This window comes from Serinus canaria, chromosome Z, assembly GCF_022539315.1.
Source record: "Serinus canaria isolate serCan28SL12 chromosome Z, serCan2020, whole genome shotgun sequence".
Classification (NCBI taxonomy): domain Eukaryota; kingdom Metazoa; phylum Chordata; class Aves; order Passeriformes; family Fringillidae; genus Serinus; species Serinus canaria.
This window is the reverse complement of record NC_066343.1, coordinates 69,170,684-69,193,662: the sequence shown is the minus strand read 5'-3', so window position 1 is coordinate 69,193,662 and position 22,979 is coordinate 69,170,684. Positions and strand designations below refer to the sequence as shown.

At 39.0% G+C, this 22,979-nt stretch overlaps 1 protein-coding gene across 32 annotated transcripts in view; it reads left to right on the top strand.

Annotated features, from left to right (window-relative positions):
* The window catches only part of CELF4 (CUGBP Elav-like family member 4), a 668,420-nt gene that overhangs the window by 78,285 nt on the left and 567,156 nt on the right, over nucleotides 1-22,979 (top strand). For all 32 annotated transcript variants that reach the window (XM_050986794.1, XM_050986792.1, XM_050986779.1 and 29 more), the window contains exon 2: nucleotides 12,284-12,366. In XM_050986794.1, coding sequence (XP_050842751.1) covers nucleotides 12,284-12,366 — 83 coding nt within the window. The remainder of the gene's footprint in view (nucleotides 1-12,283; nucleotides 12,367-22,979) is intronic.

Below are 22,979 nucleotides of genomic sequence, written 5' to 3'. Positions count from 1 at the left end.
GCTGTGATTCTCTTCCATGACTGCAAGAATTTCTCTCTCCTCATGCCTTTTAGCAGACTAAGAAGACAAAAACCTTACAGAACAGTCAGATGGAACAGTGACAAAGAAAGGTTTTGGAAAATTACTGAGTTAAAAGTTTGCACTAGAAGCACCCTCTGCCCTTTCATGTCAATTTAACTTTTCCACCTTTCACCTCCCTGCCTTTCCTCCATCCCTGCCTCCATCACACAAAGACAGACACCCCTCAGTCATGCTTAAGAGATTATTCCACTATTGTCCTTAAACTTGTGGGATCTGGAAACCCCCAGGTTATGTGGTCATGCACTACACTCACACAAATAAATGCCAATTAAAATTAAGTTAAATTTATTCCAGACTAAGAGGTTGTTTAGATGCAAAAGCCATTTTGAGGCTGAGAGGGAGGAACACCAATATTCTGAATAATTAGGAAGCATTCCTAAAGCTCAGGCTAAATGTTCCAATGTTGAATTTCCTGTTGTTTGCTCCAGTTATTGTTCCCTGGTATCATCCTGAACAACTTTTCTCCAGTCTTTGTGCTTATACCTTCAAGATTTGCAGCCTGTTATCATCCATCCCCCTGAGTCATCATTTACCCAAGTCATACACATTTAGTTAATCTTCTCTCATAAGTCAGTCCTCCCAGTCCATTACAAATTTCTATTACTCATCTCTGAAATTCATCTTTTCTTTTCCATTTTTTTTTCCTTCCATGTGTTTCTGAACACTTTTAGGTGATTAGAGCTGACAGGATCATTTTAGATGTGGGTTTTCTCTTGACACCAAAGGAAGGGGGTGTCTGATCTGGAAGAGACATACACACTATTGTGTATGATATTGCCCACTGTCATCTGAAAATGTCTTTTGACACTACTGCCTTTCAGCTTCATTTGTCCTGTTGAACACGTTCTTCTGTGGCTATTCTTTACCTGTATTTCCAGAGATGAACCATGCAAGGTTCTAGGCATGGCTAATCCTCCCCAGCAGGGATTCAGGTGACTGACCATGCTATTACGGGGCTCAGCACCCTCTAGGATCTGTTGCATCTTATTCTCCTTTCCTCTTGGTGTGTGAAATCTTCCTTGCTGTGCTGTTTAAATTTAATATCAGAACTTCTGCTTTGCTAGATAGTTCTTCTACAACTGACATTTATCATGCACGTTCCTCCTGCCAGCCCTCAGTGTTTTGTGGTCTGCACTGTTCATCATCTAACACGAGTTTAGTTCTCAAAGCAAAAAAAATTTCTACTACAAGCTGTTTCAAGTGTTTAATAGAAACAATTTACTATATAATCAGTGTTCACTAATTTTTAAGTTGATCAACAAAAATGTGATCAAAATATGTCTCTGGTAGTTGATTACTACACACATTTCATTTTGTTCTCTGTGTGTCAGGAAATTGTACCTCTTTTACTTCATCCTGACAAGAACCCTTTTTAAACCTAGTGCACTGAAGCTTTGTAAATTGCACAGATCTTGTTTTAATTAAATTCACTGTTTCTTTTTCACTTCAAAGATTACATCCTTATACCTTTTGTAAAAATCTGAAGTCTTAGGCTTAAACTCACACAGTTTGTCTTATACTTGCTACCCAGGAACTTTGTCCCACTGTAGTGCATGGGAAAATGCACCTGGATACAAGGGATAACAGTGTTTTCCCAGGTTTCCATTTTGAGATAATCAACTGGATTATATTTATAATAATTCATTTGTACATAATTTACTGGATTATATACTGAATAATATTTGTGAGTCTGTGCAGGAATATGCTCATGTTCAAGAAAAACCAACTGATAGGTGTTCAGCTTTAGGTAGGGTCTTGGGAGGTTTTGGGTCCAAGTTTGACCTTTTCTACAGGTCTATGTGGCTTTGGACAGGTGGTTAAATCTTCATTCAGTCTCTGCTTGCCTTGTCCAGGTTCCTAAGTTCTTTTTGCATAAACCAGGCCCTTAAAGGAAGCTTGTGCCACAAAAAGATGGTTCAGCTTAGAGCTTTTTGTCAGAAAGGCAGAAAGAACCTCGTGGTTCTCAGACCTAAGGAGACAGAGGTTTGTTGATTAAGAAGATAACTTCATCCCTGGAATCTTGCAGAAGAACTTGATCCTACTTCATACCATTCTGCTACCTATACTTAAAGAACAAGCCAAATTGAAAAAGAAGGATAAAGAGAAAGAAATAGGTGATAAGAGACAATACTTATTTTCTTCCCACATCTCTTAGAGGATAGAAGAAGCCATTCAAAGTCAAAACATATGGAAAACAGCATCTGGTTATGGGAGCTTGGATGTTAATTGTTCTGACAGCTGAAATTTGTCTCCAGAAATCTCATGAAGCCAGCTGGTATTGTAGAGTTTTCTCTGGCTCATATTGTGACTCTTACAAGTTTCTGGAGACTTCTAGTCTCAGGGTGATCATCTTGTAGTAGCAGCTGCTGCTTAAAGATTTTCATTTCTACATCAGCTGGAATCAGGAAATACATTTTTTGTGGGTTTGGATTTGCTTTTATAAAATAAAAATCCTAAGGTGGCTTTGGATGCACTTCCCTAAATTAAAACTTTACAAAAACTTGTGGAACTTAGCCGAGGAGTTCTGATGTTGGCCAGCTGACAGTTCTTGCATATGGGGTGTGGAGAAACACTCAATAACTGTGAGTAATAAGGCTGATTTTGAGAGGTATCCTAAGGTTCCATTTTGAATCTGAATTTCCTGAATTAAAAAAGTGTGGGCTGGCAAACTTGGTAAGAGCAATAACTCTCTAGAGATAATTACAATAGTTTGCTTCTGAATGGGCTAAGAGTTGCCTAATAATAGTTCTTTTCTGCAGTTGTTTTAGTGCCTTTTTTTTTCAACCTTGAGCTGGAAATGTCAGAAATCTATATTGACACTTGTGCCCTGTCTGAGAGAATAAAGAATATGAGGTTGTTTAGAGAGCATACGAGTCTGTATTTAGAACAAGCTACTTACATGTTTCTGAGACAAAAGCATAAATAACTAATCATTTGATGATGTTATCAACAAGATGTTTGCTGCATGGGCCTGACATTTTTTAAGGGCAAAAATACCAACTTTTTTAATGCAAAAGTACAAACACATTTCCTGTACATAGACTTGATGTTATTTTCCAAGAAATGTCTGCTCCTCATCCTTGTGAAAGATAATGAGCAGTAAAAGAAAAAAAAGGAAAAAGAAAAAAACTCAAATCAAACCCACTCTGTATAGATGCAGAAAAGAAAGGCTTGGACAAAGCTGTAAGTAGCAGAGCAGTCTAATTAGTTTAGAGATGTTTTTGCTTTAGCTTTATTTTGCTAAGATTCAAGGCATTCAAAGTGATTGTTGTTTAACAGTAGCATAACCTCTGGAGACTCAGATGAGCATTCTTGAAGAAGTCTCTCCAAAAGAAGTGAATCCAAAAATCAAAACAAATTGAAGTGGAGGAAAAGTTTCTGAAAGAGCTAAATGTTTTAGAAAATCCACTGAGTTATTCATATGCTGCTAACAATAGAAAGAACTCAAAAGGCAGGACCCAGAACAGCAGGTACAAAGTCTAATTAATGCATGTAGTCTAAGGAGGTTTAACCCATAACATTCTGAATTTAAGTGTTACTGTTTCAACAGCAGGTTTATATCCTGTCTCTCACTAATGACTCACAAGACATTTCCCCCTACATTTCTGTATTTTTTCTTTATCACCTCACTGCAAACAAGAAATCTTGAAGATTTTGAGCTATTTTTTTTTTCCTGAGTCTGTAATGTAAAGTGGATAACATAATTGTGTTAGATTTTCTTTGAAGTAAAAGGTAGGTTGAAGTGAGTCAAGCTTAGAGATGATCAGGATTTTAACTCAAACTCATTGCATCATTATGGAGTTGAAGGTGGAATCTACTTACTCTCACCTGAGTGATCTCCAGAGTTTGTTCACGACTTTTTCATCAATGACAGAGTTCTGAATCACTGGAAACACTCTTGCTTGGTCCAGAATGGCACTTGACTATTATTTTTACTCAAATATCTGTCTTTCCTTATTTTAAATCAAAAGCATTGTTTGATTATTAGGGCCTGAAGGCCCTATCTTGCCTTACAACAAAGACTACACAGGATTTAGGCAACAAATGAGAAATTGAAGAAGCTGCTCTGTTTAAAAGTAAGCTTTCTACAGTAATTTAAAACATTAAATATTTCCAGGCCTTATTGGGCACCCCAGCACTCTCTGTGGTAGACAACTATCTTAACCAGTAATCTACATTCTGATTTCTTTCATGGTGAACCTACTTCTTGTGTGCATTGAATTTAGACACCTGTTCTGGGGACAAAATGTTCTGGATAGCCAGAATTGCAGAAACTTGAGCAGCAAGTCTTCTCTTGACTTTTCTGGGATGATCAAAATTATCTCTGGAGTTTAGGACAAAATTCAAAGCTGAAATATTGGCAGTTATAAGAGAGCAGGACATGGTACATGGAATGTCAAATCAGTGGCTCGTTCTGCACCTTGCTTTGAGTGTACCAGTGAGCAAAGGATCGCCCAAAGCAACCTTGCAAGGAACTTTGAAGACCCCAGGAAAAAAACATCTATGTGTGAATCAGAGCCAGAAACTGTTCCCCCATCCTGGGGAAGAAAGTCTGACAGATCAAAAGCCTTCTAGTTTTGCAGTGGTGTGGAGGCAAGGTAACTGTGGTGTTACTTAAAAAATAAGGATGAAGCTTTGGGGGTCTCCCAGTGACAATGTGGTCTCCTGTGTCAAAGCTCTTCACCTGAGACCCTGTTTGCCTGATCCAGATTGGAGCCCAGACTACTGGCTGTCCTGGATTAAATTACTCTTGGTGTAGGAACTTGTTCTGACAAGATCCTACAGCAATTATGGCATTATGGAGCTGAGAAACTTGGGGAAGTATTTTGTTAAAAATTTCTATGAGAAATTCTGACTTTTAAAAACTGATACTTTCATTAAAAAACTACTTGTTATCAAAAATCAGGAGAAAACCATTGTCTGTGTTGTTCAAACACACATACCAACAGATGCTCAAGTCTCTGCTGTCTGCCTGTACACTGCTAAATATAATTAAATGCTGCTTACGCTGAGGATTGACTCTGATTTGGACTGTGCATATCAATGTCTCATTTTGAACTATCATAAATGCATTTTAAGTGAGCTAATATTCTGTAAATATGGTTAACTTCTGCATTTGCAGATTGTGCTTCTTAATTTGCTTTTTAGTGTTGGTTCATGGATGTATATGAGTGGGTCTTTTGTATGCTTTTAACACAGAGAACCCTATCAAGTTATCTATAGCAGGAATATTACAGCATCATAATAGTTAATGGAAAATAGCATAAGAGGAAAAAGAAAATTAGCATTCCACACAGCAGGGCATTTCGGATGTTAATCTGCCTTGCAATATAATTGACAGGGAAGCTGATATCTGGGAAGATTTTTATTCCTATCTTTTTCTCTAAACAGTTAGTGTTCAGTTGTTGTGCAGCAGGGGAGATGGAGAAAAAGAAAGTTCTAGCCAAGTGAATGTTCTTTAACAGCAAAGATGTTAACTTTTGTCAGAAGGTAGTTAATCACTGAGAGAGAAACAGATGAAGAAATTGGATAAAACATTTCCAGTTCCAAAAGTCTTTATTGATTGTGTCTCCCTCAAGAAAATTCAGCTCAATCTCTGAAACCCTCAAGTGATTAAACCTTGGGCAGTCCACTGTAGACAGAGCAAATGAGAATTGTTTCAAACCCAGACATGTAGAGCTAGGACAGTTAAAGCGAAAAAAGATTTCTTTTTCACTTTGAAATCCTAGCTGGGAGACGTAACCTGAGATGTTGATTTTAAGGCAAGAGTTTTCTTAAATATCTTGATCTTTCTGTATATAACAGATCTCCGAATTTTGAAGCAATGAACTTCTTTATTTTCAGAGAAGTAGCACTCTTGAAAAACCAACCTAGAGTCTGGAAAATGGGGCACAGGTCTCTGGTCCACCACAGATAACTTGTATATCTTGGTCTAATTTCTTCAATGGTAATTAGGACATAGAGAAATTGAGGCATCACTGAATGAGATGCTCAGACCTGTGACCAGTTGAGAGTTCCTATATTTTTTTCCCAAGGATGTAAACTTTTTGCTCTCTAACCAGCTTCTCTAGAAGACTGTAACTTATCTTGAGCTGGAGCATGACCACTAGTCTGTAACCCAAGGTATGCAGAATTACTTGCTTCCTCCATTTTCTTGAGGGTCTTGGAGAGTTGTACTTGGATTGCAGTTTGATTCCTGAAAATCCACAGTGGTCCACTGGAGTAAAGCCCTTGGTTTCTCTGCTTTGGGGTGTTAAGCTGTGAGGTACACTAAAGATGGTAGGGGGGAAAGTAGACACTATCAGCCGATCTGTGTTCTTTCCTCCGTTACAGAAGATTCTCTTGTTCACTAGTTCATGTGCTGAAGGATTCTAACATAACACAACACAGGAAGGACAATTAAGGAAATCCTCACTGCTAACTAATATGTTTGTAACTAAAAGCAAGGAGGTATTTGACTCAAAGAAGAAAAACCAACCAAAAAAAACCCGACAGCCTTATGGAAATTTTCTTTTTTTGGGCAATGATTCTGATTTTAGTTACACTCACAAGTATTGGAAAGGCTGTAGTTTCAGAAGTTATCACCTGTCAGCCGAGCTGTGATAGCTAGTTGAGTGCATACACTATAGTCACAAAAGTTTGTGAATTAAAAATTGGCTAAGATCACTCGAGCCATCCTTCTCAATCCCTAGGGTTATCCTAACTGTTCTGGATTACTGTGGCTGAGGTGAGCATCTGGGCCAAGAGCTGTTCCAAGAGAGGCAATGCATTAGGGTTCAAATCATCAATGTAATTTCACCACTTAGTTCCAACTTCCCTGCCATGGACAGGTCCACCTTCTGCTCAGCCAAGGCACCAAGTCTCATTCAACCCAGCCTTGAACATTTGCAAGGATGAGGCACTTGCAACTTCTTTGGGAAACCTGTTCCTCATCACCTTCACAGTAAAAAATTTCTTCCTAATATCTGATCCAACTCAACCTTCTTCAAATTTAAGCCATCTTTGCCCTTGTTCTATCACTTCATGGCCTTGTAAAAAGTCCCTCTTCAGCTCTTTCAGCTCCTTAAGGTAGATGTCCCCAGAGCTTTCTTTTCTCCAAGCTCACCAAACTCAACTCTCTCAGCTTGTCTTTACAACAGAGGTTTCCCAGGCCCTGTGATCATCTTTGTGGTCTCTTCTGTGGACTCTCTCCAACAGCTTTATAAGTTTGTGACTCCAGAAATGAAAGCAGTACTCCAAGTGGACTCTTGCAAGGGTGGACTAGAGGGGAAAATCACCTCCCTTAACTTGATGGACACAGTTTTTTTGCTGCAGCCCAGGATGTGGTTGGCTTTCTGGGCTGTCAGTGTGACTTGCTGACATAAACCAGCACTCCCAAGTCCTTCTTGGCACAGCTTCTGTCAGTGCATTCTCTGCCCAGTCTGTATTTGTGCCCGAGTTTGTCCCAAAATGGGTAAAAGACTTTTCACTTGGTCTTGTTGAACTTTACAAGGTTTGCATGGGAACACTTTCCAAGCCTGTCAAGATCCCTCTGGATGGCATCCCTTCCCTCCAGAGGGTGGACTGCTCCACAAAACAAGTTTCTGTTTCAAGGTAAACCTATTGAAGGTGCACTGAAACCCAGTGTCCAGGTCGCCAGCAAAGATGTATAACAGCAAAATACAAAACACCAAATCCTGAGGAACGAGAACCACTTGGACCTTGAGCCATTGGCAGCAACACTTTGAGTGTGGCTGTCCAGCCAATTCCACTAGCCCATCCCTGAAATCAGTTTTCCTTCATTTTAGAGACAAGGATGTTTTGTGAGACAGTGTCAAATGCTTTTCACAAGTCCAGGTAGATGGTGCCAGTTGTTTTTCCCTTTTCCACCAGTGCCTTGTAGAAGTCCCACAAGTTTGCCAGGCACAATTTGCCATTTGGGAAGCCATTTTGACTGTCACATCCTTATTTTCCATGTAGCATGTTGTTCAGGAAGCTCTGCTCCATGATCTTACCCAAAGTGGCCTATATGTTTTTATAGTCTCTCTTTTAAAATTAGGGAAGTTTTTCTCTTTTCCAATTATAGTGGGTACCTTGCTGACCTCCCAAACCTGAGGGACAGTGGCTTAACCCCTTCACCTGCCAGTTCCCTCTGGACCCATGGATTAATCTCATCAGATTCCATGGACCTGTGCATTTTGAGGTTCCTTAGATGGTCTCAAACCTGATATGCCAAAGTGGGTTGTTGTCCATTCTCCCAGTCCCTGCCTTTGCCTTCAACTCAGGCAGTGTGACTGACTTTCAGTTTTCAGTATTATTCTGTTCAGTTTACAGTGTTTCTCCTGACAGTTTTGCCTCCTAGGCTTGTGCAAAATCTTCTCAAGACTTGCTATGAAGCTGAAGTTGCCATGACCACAATCATTTTCCATCTGTATCTCATACAATTATTATTTGCACTATTGAATTCTCTAGAGATAAAATTAAAGTAGAGCTTTTGTAATTTCTTTTCCATCTCAAGCTTTTGTTTTTGTTTCCCACCTCTCTTTAACAATCCTGTTTCCCAGGAGACAGCTTGATATGTCCTCATGCTTCCAAGAGACTGTAGTTCAAAAGGTTAATAGGCAGGTGGGAGTTTCCAGATGTTTATGTGTTTGCCCAAAAACTGTCCACTGGTAGCAAATGAAGAGCTGAAAAGACACAATCCAAACACAGTCTCTTTTTAGCTGATTGACACATGTCTGGAATGCATGAGAAAAATAGAATTGAAATTAGGAGCAGTTTGGACCAAGCCCTTCATTATCAAAAAGTCAATTAGAATTTTTTGTTCAAATTCTGGTATAATTCACAAACACTGTACTGACTGAGTCATTACCACCCAGAAAAGTGGGGGATAGAAATAATGCATTGCTTTCATGCAATCTTTACTTAAGAGATATGTTGAGAAATGTTCATTATACTGCTGAACATGGGCAATTCAATGGGGATAGATGGTGCAAATGTTTTGTAGTGAAATATGAAGCCTTCCACCCAGAACTCATGTTCACATGACTTGCTGATGGCAAGTGAGCAGTTAAGTTGAGCTACTTAGGAGTTTACTATGAAAAATATTTTTTTTTTTTTTTCCAGTGAAATAAGTGATTCGGTACTCAATCCTGAGGTTCAGCAGGGAAAAATGATTGTTCTAAAATTTTGTTCCATCTGGGAAATCAAAATGAAATGAAGAAAAAAAAAATTTAAAAAAGCACCTTTTTTTTCTCATTTTCATTTCTCTGAAAAAAAAAACCCCAACATATCTACTTTAAATGGCATTATTTCAAGACTCAGTTATTCAGGATGCTGTATTCCATAGTGTTAATCTGAGTTTCTAGTGTTGTGTTTTCTAAGCAACATTCTCCAGGAAGGAAGAGCCCTTTGGAGGGGTCATGTGGAGGCACAGTGAAAGAGGTAGCCTAGGAAAAGTAGCACCTGAAAGAGGTTCTCATTCCTTTAAACATCACGGTACAAAGCAGAGATCAATTTTGGTTTCAGGGAGGCAGTCAGTATGGTGCAAGAAGGAGTATTTCCTTTAATCCTAATGCACAAGAAATTCTTGCAGGATGGAATAATAGATAAGTATTGTTTTATAAAAGTTCTCATGTTTTTGAAAAATTTATTATTTTAGCTGATGGCTAATGCTACATATGTGCCTTACAGAGCAATCTTGTGGTAAGGAAAGGGAAGACAAAAAAATCCCCATGAGCTGTCCTTTTCAAGTTCAAGTTTGAGGCCTGCCACGAGCAATAATCTCTACTTTATTTCATTTGGCCACTGCTGGGATGGAATGTCTTACTGTCTCTAAGAAATGAAGCCTTACTTAAAATAAACAAGATATTATTTTTCATAGAGATATTGCTTTGTACCCAACATGTGTGGGATAGATTGTAATTCATGTGCATGATATATGAAAGAAAAGGGAAAAAGAAACACTTCCACGGAGCATACATTGTGGCTCTGGAAAACAAGAGGGGTTTTTTTGTTTGATCATATGGGAGAGTAGATTTCTTTTCCATTTCAAAGTCTTTGAGTTCATAACAGTGTGATTGTTGTACCAGTGATGATTGGATGCATTCTGAGTACTGTTTTGGGGAGTTTGGTACTTCTACCACTTTTGAAACAGCTTTGGAGAGAACTTAGTGGAGGTTTCTCCCTGGTGGGAACCTGCCTCCACACACACACACACAGGGTGGGTCTTAAATGGAAAATACCCACTTTGAGAGAAGAGATGTCTTCAGCTTACTCAGCCTGAATTGCAGTCATGGTACTATAGGAGTAGGACATTGTTACCCTGAACTCTCATCGTGGCAATCACAATGAGGAGAAAAATATAGCTATCATTATGAGAGCTTTACACTGCATAGTTTATAACAGTGTGCTATGATGTGCCTAATTAGACTGTATCAGCTGCTCCACGTCTGCTGCTAAAGGGAGACTTTCTTATTGTATCTAGTAAACACAGAGCTCTCAGCCTGTGATTTAGCCCTGAAATTAAATTTAAGCATAGTTTCCCATTTGATTATCAGGCTATGGGTGACTTTTAAGGATCCTTTTCAATCTACTATTTCTGCTAGCTGTAAACACTTTGCCACAGTTTCTTCCTCTTCTTTGGTGGATACAGACTAACTGAAAACGTATTCATTTAAAGTTAGAGGGGAACAAATCAAAATAATTCCAAGTACGCAAACTTTTGATGATGTTCAGTCTCCTTTTCTGACTGTCACCTTCTGCATCTGAATCTCAGTTATTGAGACATAATAAATGTGATTGGCTTGAATAAACAGAAAGTGAGAAGTTCTCCAGAAAGTAATACAGGATAAGAAATAGTGAAAAATTTGTTCTTTTTCTTCTTTTTCATTCGATATCATAGCTTCATTGTGAGAGGAGTATGGTGACTTCCACAGGACAATCTTTGATAAAAAATATAAATTTATAGAGAAAAAAAAATCCTATTTTTTGCATGTACAATCTATTAAAAGCATGTAACAGTGTGATTTGTTTGGTAACATTCTCCAAAGAAATAATTTGGAAAAAACAGTGAACGTTGCATGGACAAAATGCTCACAGTGGCAAAGCTGAAAAGAAGTTTACAGTCTACTCTTTAATCACCTGCTACATACTTTATATATTATTAGGGAGAGGGTGGGTGGGTAAAGATGAGGCTATGGGACTTGTTTGTTTCTTTGGCAGTCTCTCCATACTTGTGCTGCTCCTGAAAGAAATTCTCAGTTTGAGGGACATGCTGCCTGAACCTTGAAAGATATGATACCTCCATTTCAAGGAGCTGGAGACATTCTGTAGTAATTTCAGAGAAAATGTCTTCTGCATAACAAGCATATTTTTTGCTGCAGGAACTGGCAGGTTTTCAGTATACTGCAGTAAGAAGAAATAATTTGATCACATCAGACACACAAATGGAGTAAGGGAAGGGAAGCATAGAGGTGGGGAATGAAAACACAGCAAGGTGCTACTTTGACAGGGCTTCAGGCTTTGTAGTTGATAAGTTAATCTTTGGAAGAACCAAAGATGTAGCCCATCAGTGAATATCTGAAGTTCAAGTGATCTGTGGGTCGGGGGTGTTTTGTAGTGATTGTTTGGGCTTTGGCATGGTTGTGTTTGTAACTGGAAGCCAATGAGTGTTTGGAGCAGCCAGTGTAGGGAGGTGAATTTCTGCTGCGATGCAAAAACAGCAATGAGCTTTTGGTGCAGGTCAGGGTAAACAACAGAAATTTTCCTCTGCAGTAGGAAGTTCCAAGTCCTTGTATGTCCTTTGCTTAAAGTACCTGGTAGGAAAGAAAGGAGTGAGACCTTTCTGCATATGGCAACACGGGGCTTGTTTCCAGTGCTTCTGCTGGAGCAGGAGTGGGATCTCATGCCCCACCTTGCCATCATGTGCAACCTTTGAGATCCCTAATCCTGTGCAGCCTTCTGTAGCCGACACATAAACATGTCCTGAAGGAAAAAAAAGCACTCACATGTACGCTGTTGCTCACTTTCCACCGGGGTTCAGAGGAAGCTATGATAGCTTCATTTCTTGACTTTTACTACTGACACACTAAGGAGAGAATTTTATGATTGATTTACTGGGAATGGGATGATGACAGGAAAGTGGTTTGTTCTGTGTCTCAATTTCAGAAGGATCTTCTCTGAAATAGTGCTGTTACTGAGGTTTTTTTCCCGTTCTTTGCAGGCTGTGCCTTCCTAACATACTGCGAAAGGGAGTCTGCTCTAAAGGCCCAGAGCGCACTGCATGAACAGAAGACACTGCCGGGGGTGAGTCCAGACTGAAAACATTTTTTTTTTTTTTTTTTAATTTTAAATCTAAAAAATGGGTTACATATGGTGTTCTCATCTCAGATTTGAAAGCAAAAAGTCTCCGTTTGTTTGGATGATTCAGTATTTGCATTGTGCTAATAAAACCAAGATACCACCAACACACCCAAATGGTTCCCATGCCCAAAACTAAAAGCTTTTTGCCCTTATTGGGAGTCAGGAAAACAGAAATCAACTGGTTATGGACTGGATTCTACCAGACTAACTCAGCTGAGGAACTGCTTTAGGGTTCTGACCACTACAGCAGAATGTTAGGAGTCCTCACCAGGTGCTTCCTCTCACTACTTTTCTTCTCTGAAGCAAGGTTTGGCAGCAAGAAATCAAGAAACAGATCACATTATTGAGTTATCACAGAATGAAAACATATTCCTGATGACAAAGTGGTTTGACTCAGTTACTTTAGTATTCAAGCAGCTGTAGCAGATTGGAAAGGCGGTGAGACAAGGAGAAAAGAGAGAGAGAGGAAAGACGCACACGAGATAATGAGGAAAATTATTCACGTGAGCAAGATCTAAGGTTCAGACAACACAAGCAGTACTAAAAATAGAATCAGCATTATGTGGGGAAGACCTGCCCTGCTGGGATGGGTTTCTAGTTAAGCGGTTACCCGGGCGAGGGAGAGACTGTTTAGATTCAGCCAGAGTCTGTGGATTGGGAGCAGCCAAGTGCTCCTGCGGCTGGAATGGAGCTGGCTTCACAATGACCAGGAGCCAGTGACCACATAACTAAGAGTGGGCTTCTGAGGGTTCCAGGCTGCATCTAAACTGAGAGGAAATCTATCCAAAAGTCTGTCTTTATTAGCTGGTGTTGAATGATTGATTGCTGTGTAGCATTAACCTATCTTTCCACCAGATCTAAGACACATCCCTTGCTCTGTGTTCTGAGGAAAGTGTTGATTCTGCTCCGCTTGTTTCCATCATCCTGGGTCTATTTACCTATCTCTAAGCCACCTTGCCAGTAAGGAGATGCCCACGCACTTGCTCATCTACGTCTATCTTTGCTTAAAAGGCCATACCTTATGCAAATATATACATACTTCATTGCCTAAAAATATTTCTGTCAGCTGACAACTCCCTCTGAATTATTTTTTTTTCTAGAAACTCCTTAGCAGCAGATTGAAAGTAACTTCAGACTTGGGAGGGGATTTCAGTTTTTCTTCCTCCTCCCCCTTCCAATGCTTCTCCCTTTCCTGAGTGATAAAACTGGATAGAAAAAAAAAAGAAAAGAAAAAAAAAGAGAGAAAATATGTTGAATAGGGATGTTTCAGGTAACATTTTAACGGAAATTTTCTAAAATATGCTTGAAATAAAATACATATTTATCTAAACTAGAGATGCAATGAATAGGGTGTTGTGTATTTAAAAAAGAATAATTGAAATTCCAGATTTTCCATTGAGACTGCTTGCACTTCTCATTAGGAGGTAGATCATTCACTTATAAACGGAGCTCTATCTTCTTTATGAGTTTAAAATCTTATCCTGAAATTGTATGATGATAATATCTTCAAGAACACAGTGGTTCAGTGAGATTGAGGACTCAGGTGTTGGAGAAGGAAGGCATGTGATGATTTAAGAATTTTTTTTTCCTAAGTTCCTTATATGTTCACTCTTCTAATTCTCAATCTCTGTGTTAGAGACTTCAAATCCCAAAAGTTTTTAAGTCAAAACTGTTTTCTTGGACAGTGGTAAAATTCAACCAGCTTTTGCATTAGGATTAAGACTTCCTCCAAAGGCTACGCCAACTAATTCTGGACTACAGGGAAACAATTTTTTCCTTGGTTTGTGCAATTTCTTTTACCTGTATTCCATACTGGCCACACTGCCTCTAGAAGGCTTTTTTTTTGTTTGTTTGTTTCCTTACACACTTTCAGGAGACACATCAGGATCTCTGAGCTGGGAACAGTGAATTCTCTGTCTAAAAGAACAACCAGGTTTCTTAGAGTTCTGAGCACTGATTTTCCCATCCCTTTCATTTCCAGTTCTATTTGTCTCAGGATAAAGGTTTACTTTCCACCAGCAAACTCTCTTCATGCAGCTTTCTGCCAAGTTTCTGAACTCATCCTCTGAATGATGTCACTGTAGTTTATTTAAGGAAACCGGTCTTGTCTCTTGATAAAGTATCATGCCTGGATACTGTTTTATGGTTCCTATCTGAGTAGCAGAGAATTATTTATGACTTACCTGACTGTTCTTGATAACATGCACCAAAAATATCAACCATAGTTCATCACCATAAAATAAGAGGCACTTTTAGGGTCAGGGGTCTAAGTCCTTATTCACATAAGTTCAAAATGAGACATATATAACATCTTCTCTTGACACTCCACTGTCTGTGACACAAACAGCTAGACTGAGGAGGCATCAAAAACAATTAACAGGCATGGTATAGGAAAAAATAAATAGTACTAGACTAAGCCATTCTTTCCCATTCCCCAGTAAGCTGTACACTTTCCTGCTCCTGCAATATTGCTGTTTGTATTATTTGTACTGTAAACACAGCACTGAGTAATTTTTAATAATATGCACATGAATGGTAATGTATGGAAATGGTGAAGCATGAGGAGGTTTTGTCCAGATTCAGATGTCTTGCCTCTTAGCTATGTATCACTTTGTTTTTAGTGGAGTGGCTACATGCACATATTTTACAGTAATTACTTTCTGGATGTGCTTTGTACGATGACAGAAATATGTTTCACATATTTCTATGTTATATGTAGGACATAAACTCATCTTGTGGAATAATCAAAAGACTTCCAAGCAGGTATGTGTTGATTAATAAAGTCTTTATGGCACTTTGTTTTTGGGAGGGAAGGAAACATGATACGTATTTTGAAGCAACTGGAATGGAATGTAAAACATGAGACTTTCATTTGGATCTTGTTCATCTGAATGAGTAAATTAGGTTCTTTTGGAGAGTTTGAAATTGTTCTGCCTGAAATGGAAGGTTAATGTGGCACAGTGTGTATATAAGTGTAAAGAGCATTTTGTGATTGTCGGACAATTCAAATTCAAGTGTTTACTTGTGATTGTTTATTTTACATACAATAGAGTGGCTGGATGATGAAGTATATTAGTTCTTTAATAATTTATAGAAATGCTTTGATGTTGCAGTAATTACATTAAAGGTCACATATCAAAGGTAATTTGGTTGAGCAGCTGTGATGGTTTCTCAGAAGCAATCAATATTGCTGTCCATGGCGCTGATTTCACCAAGGGGACTGCCAGATTAAAGGAGGCTTATTACCAGACAGACAGACACGGGGGAAATCAAGAACAGATTGGAGAGATGCACTATTCTTTTTCCTCACCTATAATTAACACTGTTCACCATAATCTGTGCTAATCCTTCATAGTGGGAAACCACCTTTTTTTTTTTTTTTTAAACTCGCATTATAAAAAGCGAATTAAGGCAAGGGAGAGTAATTTGGTGGAGCAGAAGAAAGAAATTAGAGAAAGAAAAAGTTGGCTCAGCCCTGGGATTTCTGATTCTGATATATCCCACAATGATAAAATGCAGTATCAAACCACAGACCACGGTCCCGAGGAAAGCAAGGCTATGGAGGTAAAATGATGTAGACAATGACAGTGCAACGTATGGGACAATTATATCTGCCTGCAGATTTTGTATAATATTATCTATTTGCCCCACAAAGCTCCACAGGAAATGAAATCGGGGAAATAAAATTATGTTTTAAGTGTAGTCATTTTGATTACAAATTATAGTGAAGCGAACTTTTTCTCCCCTTTCTTTTTTCTTTCTCAAGTGAATGGCAGAGGATAATGCTGAGAAATGTAATTACACTATCAAGATCTACTTTTATTTATAGCACAAATAAACTGAGCTCTTGTATGATAAGCACAGCAGCATTTTTCTTCCCCTAGTTCTTTGTGGCTCTCTCAGGCAACGGGAGAGAACAGTCCATGTATACTTGGTTGGAGGCACTGTCTCTTTGCATAATGTTAAAACCTTCCTGTAAGACTTGCAAAGAATATCTATGAAATTAACTATGTACGAAACTGTTAACCTCAGCAATCTGCTGGGCTTGTTCAGTGTGGGAAATAGGATGGGTTTTCTTACTCTATCTATTCCTCTTGAAAGAGACAGTGGTACTACTGGTATGCTAAATTTCTCAGTGCAAAACATAATTAGTTTTCTTCCTAACTGTTCTGATATTCTTTGTCTCTTCTTGCCATCTAGAGAAAATGCATTCTGTTTTATTCATCATATGCAAAAATATGCCTCTTTAACACTAGACGACAGGTGAGCTCAGAAAACTCATATTTAAACCATTTTTTAAAGAAGCAAAACCCCTCTGTCTAATTTCAATTGTCCACAGTTTGATGGTTTTTTGTTCGGTTTTGTTTTGTGGGTTTTTTGTTTCTTTGTTTTGTTTTGTTGGGGGGGGGGCAGTCATTTGTTTGTTTGTTTGTTTGTTTGTTTGTTTGAATAAAAATGTTTTCCCAACATTACTTGTTTTACCTTGCTTACATTTTTATGTATATGTGAGGAAAGACACCTGAACATAGGGGAGAGGGAGAGGGTACCTTGCAAGGTCTGGCCTCTCTTAAATCCATGTCATAAGGCTTAAATTAGACATAAGTGTCATGTGGACTTCAGAAGTCCTGCACACATAGCATGGATTTCACTGTTTAAGCAGGCCTTGAAATTTTACTCTCTTATTGTCTTTTTTTCTTTTTTTTTAATGTTTCAAAGCTTTTTCCAAAAGCTTGTTAGAAAACCATTAAACCACATATCACCCTGCATGCTGTGTTGTGCCAAAAATGGTATTATATTCTCATAACTTCCCATTTCAAAAGTTTTTCTCTACTGATGTAAATTGCAATTTGGTCAGCAGTGGTAGGCTGGATGGGTTCCATTGATTAAAGTAGCCTGCTGAACGCACAGCTTGCTCACCATGCCCTTTAGATTTTGAAAGAAAACACATTTAATTGTTCCCTTGGGAGAAACATGTCTGTTTTCTGAAGTTAAAAATGAAGATGAAAAGGAATAAAACCAGATTTGAGGTAAGAGACTTGGGGAAAAAAAAAAATAAAGGAAGAAAAAGAGAAAAAAAAACAAAAAAAACCCCAAATCAAAAACCCAGTCCTACAGAAATTTTCCAGAAATTCTCCTTTTAAGATTTTTGGATGTCAATGTCATGCTTAAAGTGATATTTATTTTTTTTTTTACCCCTTGTTTCCTCCAAGTGACCAGGCAGAAAAAGTACTTTTGGATAAAGCAGGGCAGAGGAGAGGAAGAGGAAGCTATAGGCACTTTCCATTTGCTAAAAACCCCTGTAGTTTGACAGTGCTGCTCTGTTCACCAGATGAGATGAAACACCTGGGTCCTATCTGCTTGGTAAACATTAAAGTTCCATTTCACTAGTTAAAGATTGGCTTCTGTATCCCTACAAGGCAGCCTCTAGAATACAAAGTAAACTCTCTCCCTGCTACCCAGTCCAAAGAGCTTTGCAGAGAAAGAACACAGTACCAGCATCCTGACAGAGCCAGTGTGTTGGATGCACACTGTTATCTCAGCTGAGACTGGTGTATTCATCACCTTTGTGGTGGCTAACCACACTCAGCCTGAGATGCAAAATAGGAAAAAGGCTTCCCAGTCACGTCTGAGATTTGATGACAGTTGAAAAATGATGTGCAAAAAAAGAAAAAGTTATAAAGGTAGCATTGTCTTGTTTTTTTAATTTGACACCTTTTGGATCGCAGAGGATGATTTTCAAGTTATTCAACAAAAGCTTTTGCTGGACCTTCATTTGCTTTATGTGTTATTCAATGACAACTTTTCTCTCTGACGTGTCTGCCATAGAAGGATCAATCTAATTTTATGTACAACTGTAAAGATGAATGATAAGTAGAAAGGATTCAGGCAAGTACAAGCTGAATAAATTATAAAGGGCAAATGATGACAGGACTGGGGGTCCCAAGAGACAGTGATATGATAACAGAAACTAAAGACGAATTTATGATGGATGTAGTTAGCATGTACTGAGGCTGTTAATTCTTCAGGCTAGTTTTACAACTTCTTGTGATTGGAGCAATCAAAGTATTTCATTTTAAAGAGATGCTGTATATTTTCACTTGTCTGTTCTGCATATTTGTGTGTATGTCCTCATTTACATGCATAGCAGTAAACTCCCATAGGCTAGTCAAGCTTACCTCCCATCAAAGGACCCCTATTCTCCAAACCATAATGCCACTGTTTATGCATAAATAAATTGATAATGTGCAACAAATTGAGGGCAAAGCTGGATATCAGGGAAAAAAAAAAAGTTTCCATTTTCATAGAACGCAGCGAACAAATTTTTTTAGACTCTGCAAGTAGCTGAGCACTTCCAGCTACCTTCAAAGCCAAGCTCAGAGATTGAGTCAGCTCACAGATCCCTGATGAAAAATTATGTATAACAAGTTTCAGGTAGGTCAAATTTTGGGCTTAAGCTGCTGTAAGAGCAGCTGATGCAGCATCATAAAGTTAGAAGCAAATCTGATCTCAGAGCAGTTCTTGATTGCATTTCATTCATACTCTTATTTCTAACTCTTGTTCCTTATTATTAAGGATATTTGCATGAAAATGATCTTTTTTCCTTCCTCTGAAGGGTTGTCTCTTGTCTGTGAGTAATGCTTACTCTGGCCTACATTTGTGAATACCATGGGCTGGATTCTGACTTCATTTACACAAGTGTAAATCAGCAGTGATCTGATTGAGGTCAAGGGATTTATATGGCGTAGGAAAGAGCAGACTCAGCTATATTTGTCACTGCTGAAATGATGTCATCGTGAAAAGTACCGTAGCTCTAAATGGGGAAACATATTTTTACCAAGAGTCTCTGCATGCGAATGCATGATCTCACAAAACACTGAGCATCCCTGACACCTGCTGGGCCCTTCAATCGCTCCCTCAGCCCTTTTGCTACAGAGAGGTCCCAGCCCCAAACTGTAGGAATAAAGTTGGTTGGTGTCTTGGTGTTTCACCAGTGTTACAATTAGGTACTAATGAACCCTAAGTATTTGGATTGCCAGTTGTGTCACCCTACTGATTTGGCAATGATGGGATACACCCAGGAATAACTTGCAAGCAGTATACAAACCTTCATTCCTCATCCCACATTCCCAGTCACAGAGAAAGAGAGGAAGGAACAGGCACCCTTTACCTTTTCATTTTTTCAGTCATGTTGTGAGTCATTACCTAGCCCAGGAGTCATGGTTCATAGGCTAACCTTCCCATAAACACCCACTTCCCATATTTGCACTGCCTGTGATCCGCAAGGCCACTGTAAGTTTCTAGTAAAGCACTAGAAAAGTGTAAGATCCTGTATAATTGTGTGATTTGGATTTCTTCCTGGGGAGATATGCCCACCTATACTATAGCTTTGCAAGCTGTACCAGTCATAGCCTATGCTGGTGTGAGCATCATATGTCTGAAGTTTTTCATGCAGTGTATACATCCCTTAAAATCCTTCAGTTACTCAGTGACAATACAATAATTTCTTTCTTTTTCTTTTATTTTCTTTTCTTTTTTTTAATATACAAAGGCTGAAGACCTTGATGGATCAGATATGCATGTCTGCTACCAAAATCATTATCTTTGAAACACACAAATTTGTGTGTTGATCCAACTTAATTTAAATAATCTGTGTAATAGCAATGAAAACACAAAAACTTGGACTTGAATGCTGTGGAGTAACGGCATTCCATGACTTTAATTCCTGGTGGGCAGTTCTACAGTAAGGACTTGAATCTTTCCTGAAGCAATATTTCTGGTAGTGCTACTTATGCTATGTAGGTTAAGAACATCTATGCTTGTTGAAAACATTTCAGTTGCAGAGTAGACAGCCTGCCAGCCTTACCATGTAAAATCCATCCACTGGCTGCAGATCCTTTAAAAAATAAGCTGTGTTCCCTACATTAAATAATCTAAGAGCATGATTTTTGCATTAAACTTCTAACTGTTCTTTAAGTTAAGGACGCCTTTTAAAGAACTATCTGAGCTGGAATGCTTTTGGGAGTGGCAGGAACTGTCCCATCTCTCCTCTTAAGGGTAACTTCTGATAGGACTTGACGTGATGTAACCCATTTAGCTACCGTGTTTCCCTTCTGCAGTGCTCTGTCTCTGGCAGGGAGAAAGTGGTGGGGAGTGACTGACCATGAGATTGCACAATCAGTCGAGGTGAGCAGGTATTTGAAGTGATTTTGCTCTTTTGAGTAGCTGCAGTGAGAGACTTACAGTGGCCCCGCATGTATGAGCTGCTGCACTTGGCAGGTTCCCAGCAATGTCAAATCTCTCTGATTAGTTTCTGTAAGTACAAGGACAAAATTAAGCCTAACCTATTTTTCAAAGAAGAAATGTGCATTTCCCATTTTTCTCTTTAATGGGAACTTCTTATATCTTGTGTCCCATACCTTTTTTCCCACCTCCCCTTCCCACCATGTCACTCCTTGAAAAAAAAAGGTTTGTTAAAATACAATTTCTTGTAAAAATGTGCATTCAAATTTCTTTGATTTCTGTAACATACTTTGACCTTGATATGCATTCATTTTCAGCACCAAATGAATCCTCGGGTGCTAGAATGAAGTTGTTCTCTTACTTTCCCCTTAGGTATGGTATACTACAATCCTAATATCCTCTGCTACTTACTACTGCATATTTTCTTTGCTATGTCACAAAAAATGAGTATTTTGTTCACTGGCTTTGTAGGCAGGTTTTAGGAGAGCAAGTTTTGTCCAACTATAACTAATCCATTCCAAGCTCAGGTTGTTCCTTCAAACAGATGGAGAAAATTTATTTTTCTCTTGTTCTTAGAATGGCTCAGTAATTTCTATGCTACTATATTGACTTTGCACGGTAAATATGTAACTGATAAGACATGCTGGCGTGAGTTTCTGATTTCATTTACAGCTTTGATCAGTGGAAGAGCACTTTGTTTTCAAGGTGGTAAAACTGGAATCAGTTTTTCTTGGTCCTTTTATTTATGGCTAGCTCACTGTAGAGATCTTCCTTGGTAAACATTTGAGGTGCTGCTCCTGTCTTTTGGGCTATTTTGTGGTGTCCTTTCTCAATGAAATCACGCTAATGTCTGCTGTCTGGCCGAGCATAATTTTCTCCTTTTCTCCTCCATCTCATCTCATCCTGCACGTCTGTCCTTGCCATCCCTTATCTCCTTTGCAGATTTGCTGGAAACATTACCCTGTGTTCCCGTAATGCCTGTTTGGTGAAAAGAGTCTAGATTACAGCTACTGAGGAGGAACACCATGCTTTCCAGCTACTTCTGCCTGGGAGAGCACGTATTTCCTCCAGACAAAGGGAGAGACTCAGCTTGCTGAACACTTCCACATGTTTTGTGATGCCACGTGTATATAGACTGCAGAGATGGCTTGTCCTAAACCTCATGTCTCTTGGAATTGTGAGGCTTAGTGTGTACGAGCTTTTCAGTGCATATTCGTGTTGCCCAGGAGAAACAAGACACCCAGGAAAGGGTTGTACATGTTGTGTTCTCTTGTCTGTTCTTCCTCAGAACAACTGGGGATTGATTTCTCTTCCTGTGTTTGTCCTGCACAGGGGAAGGGAGTGGGATGTACAGAGGGTGAACCTTTCTAACCTTTCAGGGTACCTGTTTTGTTGGTAGCAGCCTGCTGCTCCCACCTTGTTGTTTTTTCTGCCACTGCACCTTCACATGGCTTGACATGACTCACGCTTTCACAGGGGAGAGGAGAGGCTGAGACATTCCTGGGGAAGTTGGGCATGTGTTGCTAGCATTCAGCAAGCACAGAGCTTCTGAGGGGAGTCTGATAAAATGCTGGTCTTTGAGGGTTTTGTATGGGTTTTTTGGGGTTTTTTTTGGAAGCTACAGCTCTACAAATGCGGATGCTCTACAAAGAGTACAGATGTGACACTCTTCAAAGACAGTGTCTCATGTCCCAGTGGAGGTGCCAAATTTATGAATATTGCTATGGATTCCTCTTTCATTTTTAGTCAGTTAAGGCTTAAACCTTTTCCACCAGTACTTTGAATCCAACCTGCCACAGCACAGCAATAATGCCTCTAAAGTGAGCCTGTCCAAATTAATTTCATTGTCCTTGTTGAGTGAAGTGCAACAATTAAGCAGACAGCACAAATGAGTCCAGATAAATCTAGTATTTACAATTATTTCGGTTTGGATAATCTAATGTGATATTCATTGTGCAGCTAAGAATTATGTTTCTCAATGAGGAGGGGCTGTCATTCAGTACTCTTGTTGGCTGGATGTAAATTCAGAGTAACTCCATATGCTCTTGCAGAGTTTAAGCTTCTTTACATCAGTGGAGCTCAATTGAGAATCTTGTCCTCTTTCTTTAGATGCACTATACAGCTGAGTCCCTTCAGCTGTGCTTGCACTTTAGAGATACAGCCAAGGGAGCTGGAAGGTCATTTTTTTTTCTATTTTGTTTTTTTTATTTTTTTTTTATCCCTGGGCCAGGGTTGTGTTGTTGAACTCGCTCACTTTAGGGACTCCAGCTCTCTCTGAGAGCCTCTTCACTCTCCAGCACTGAAACACTGACTGA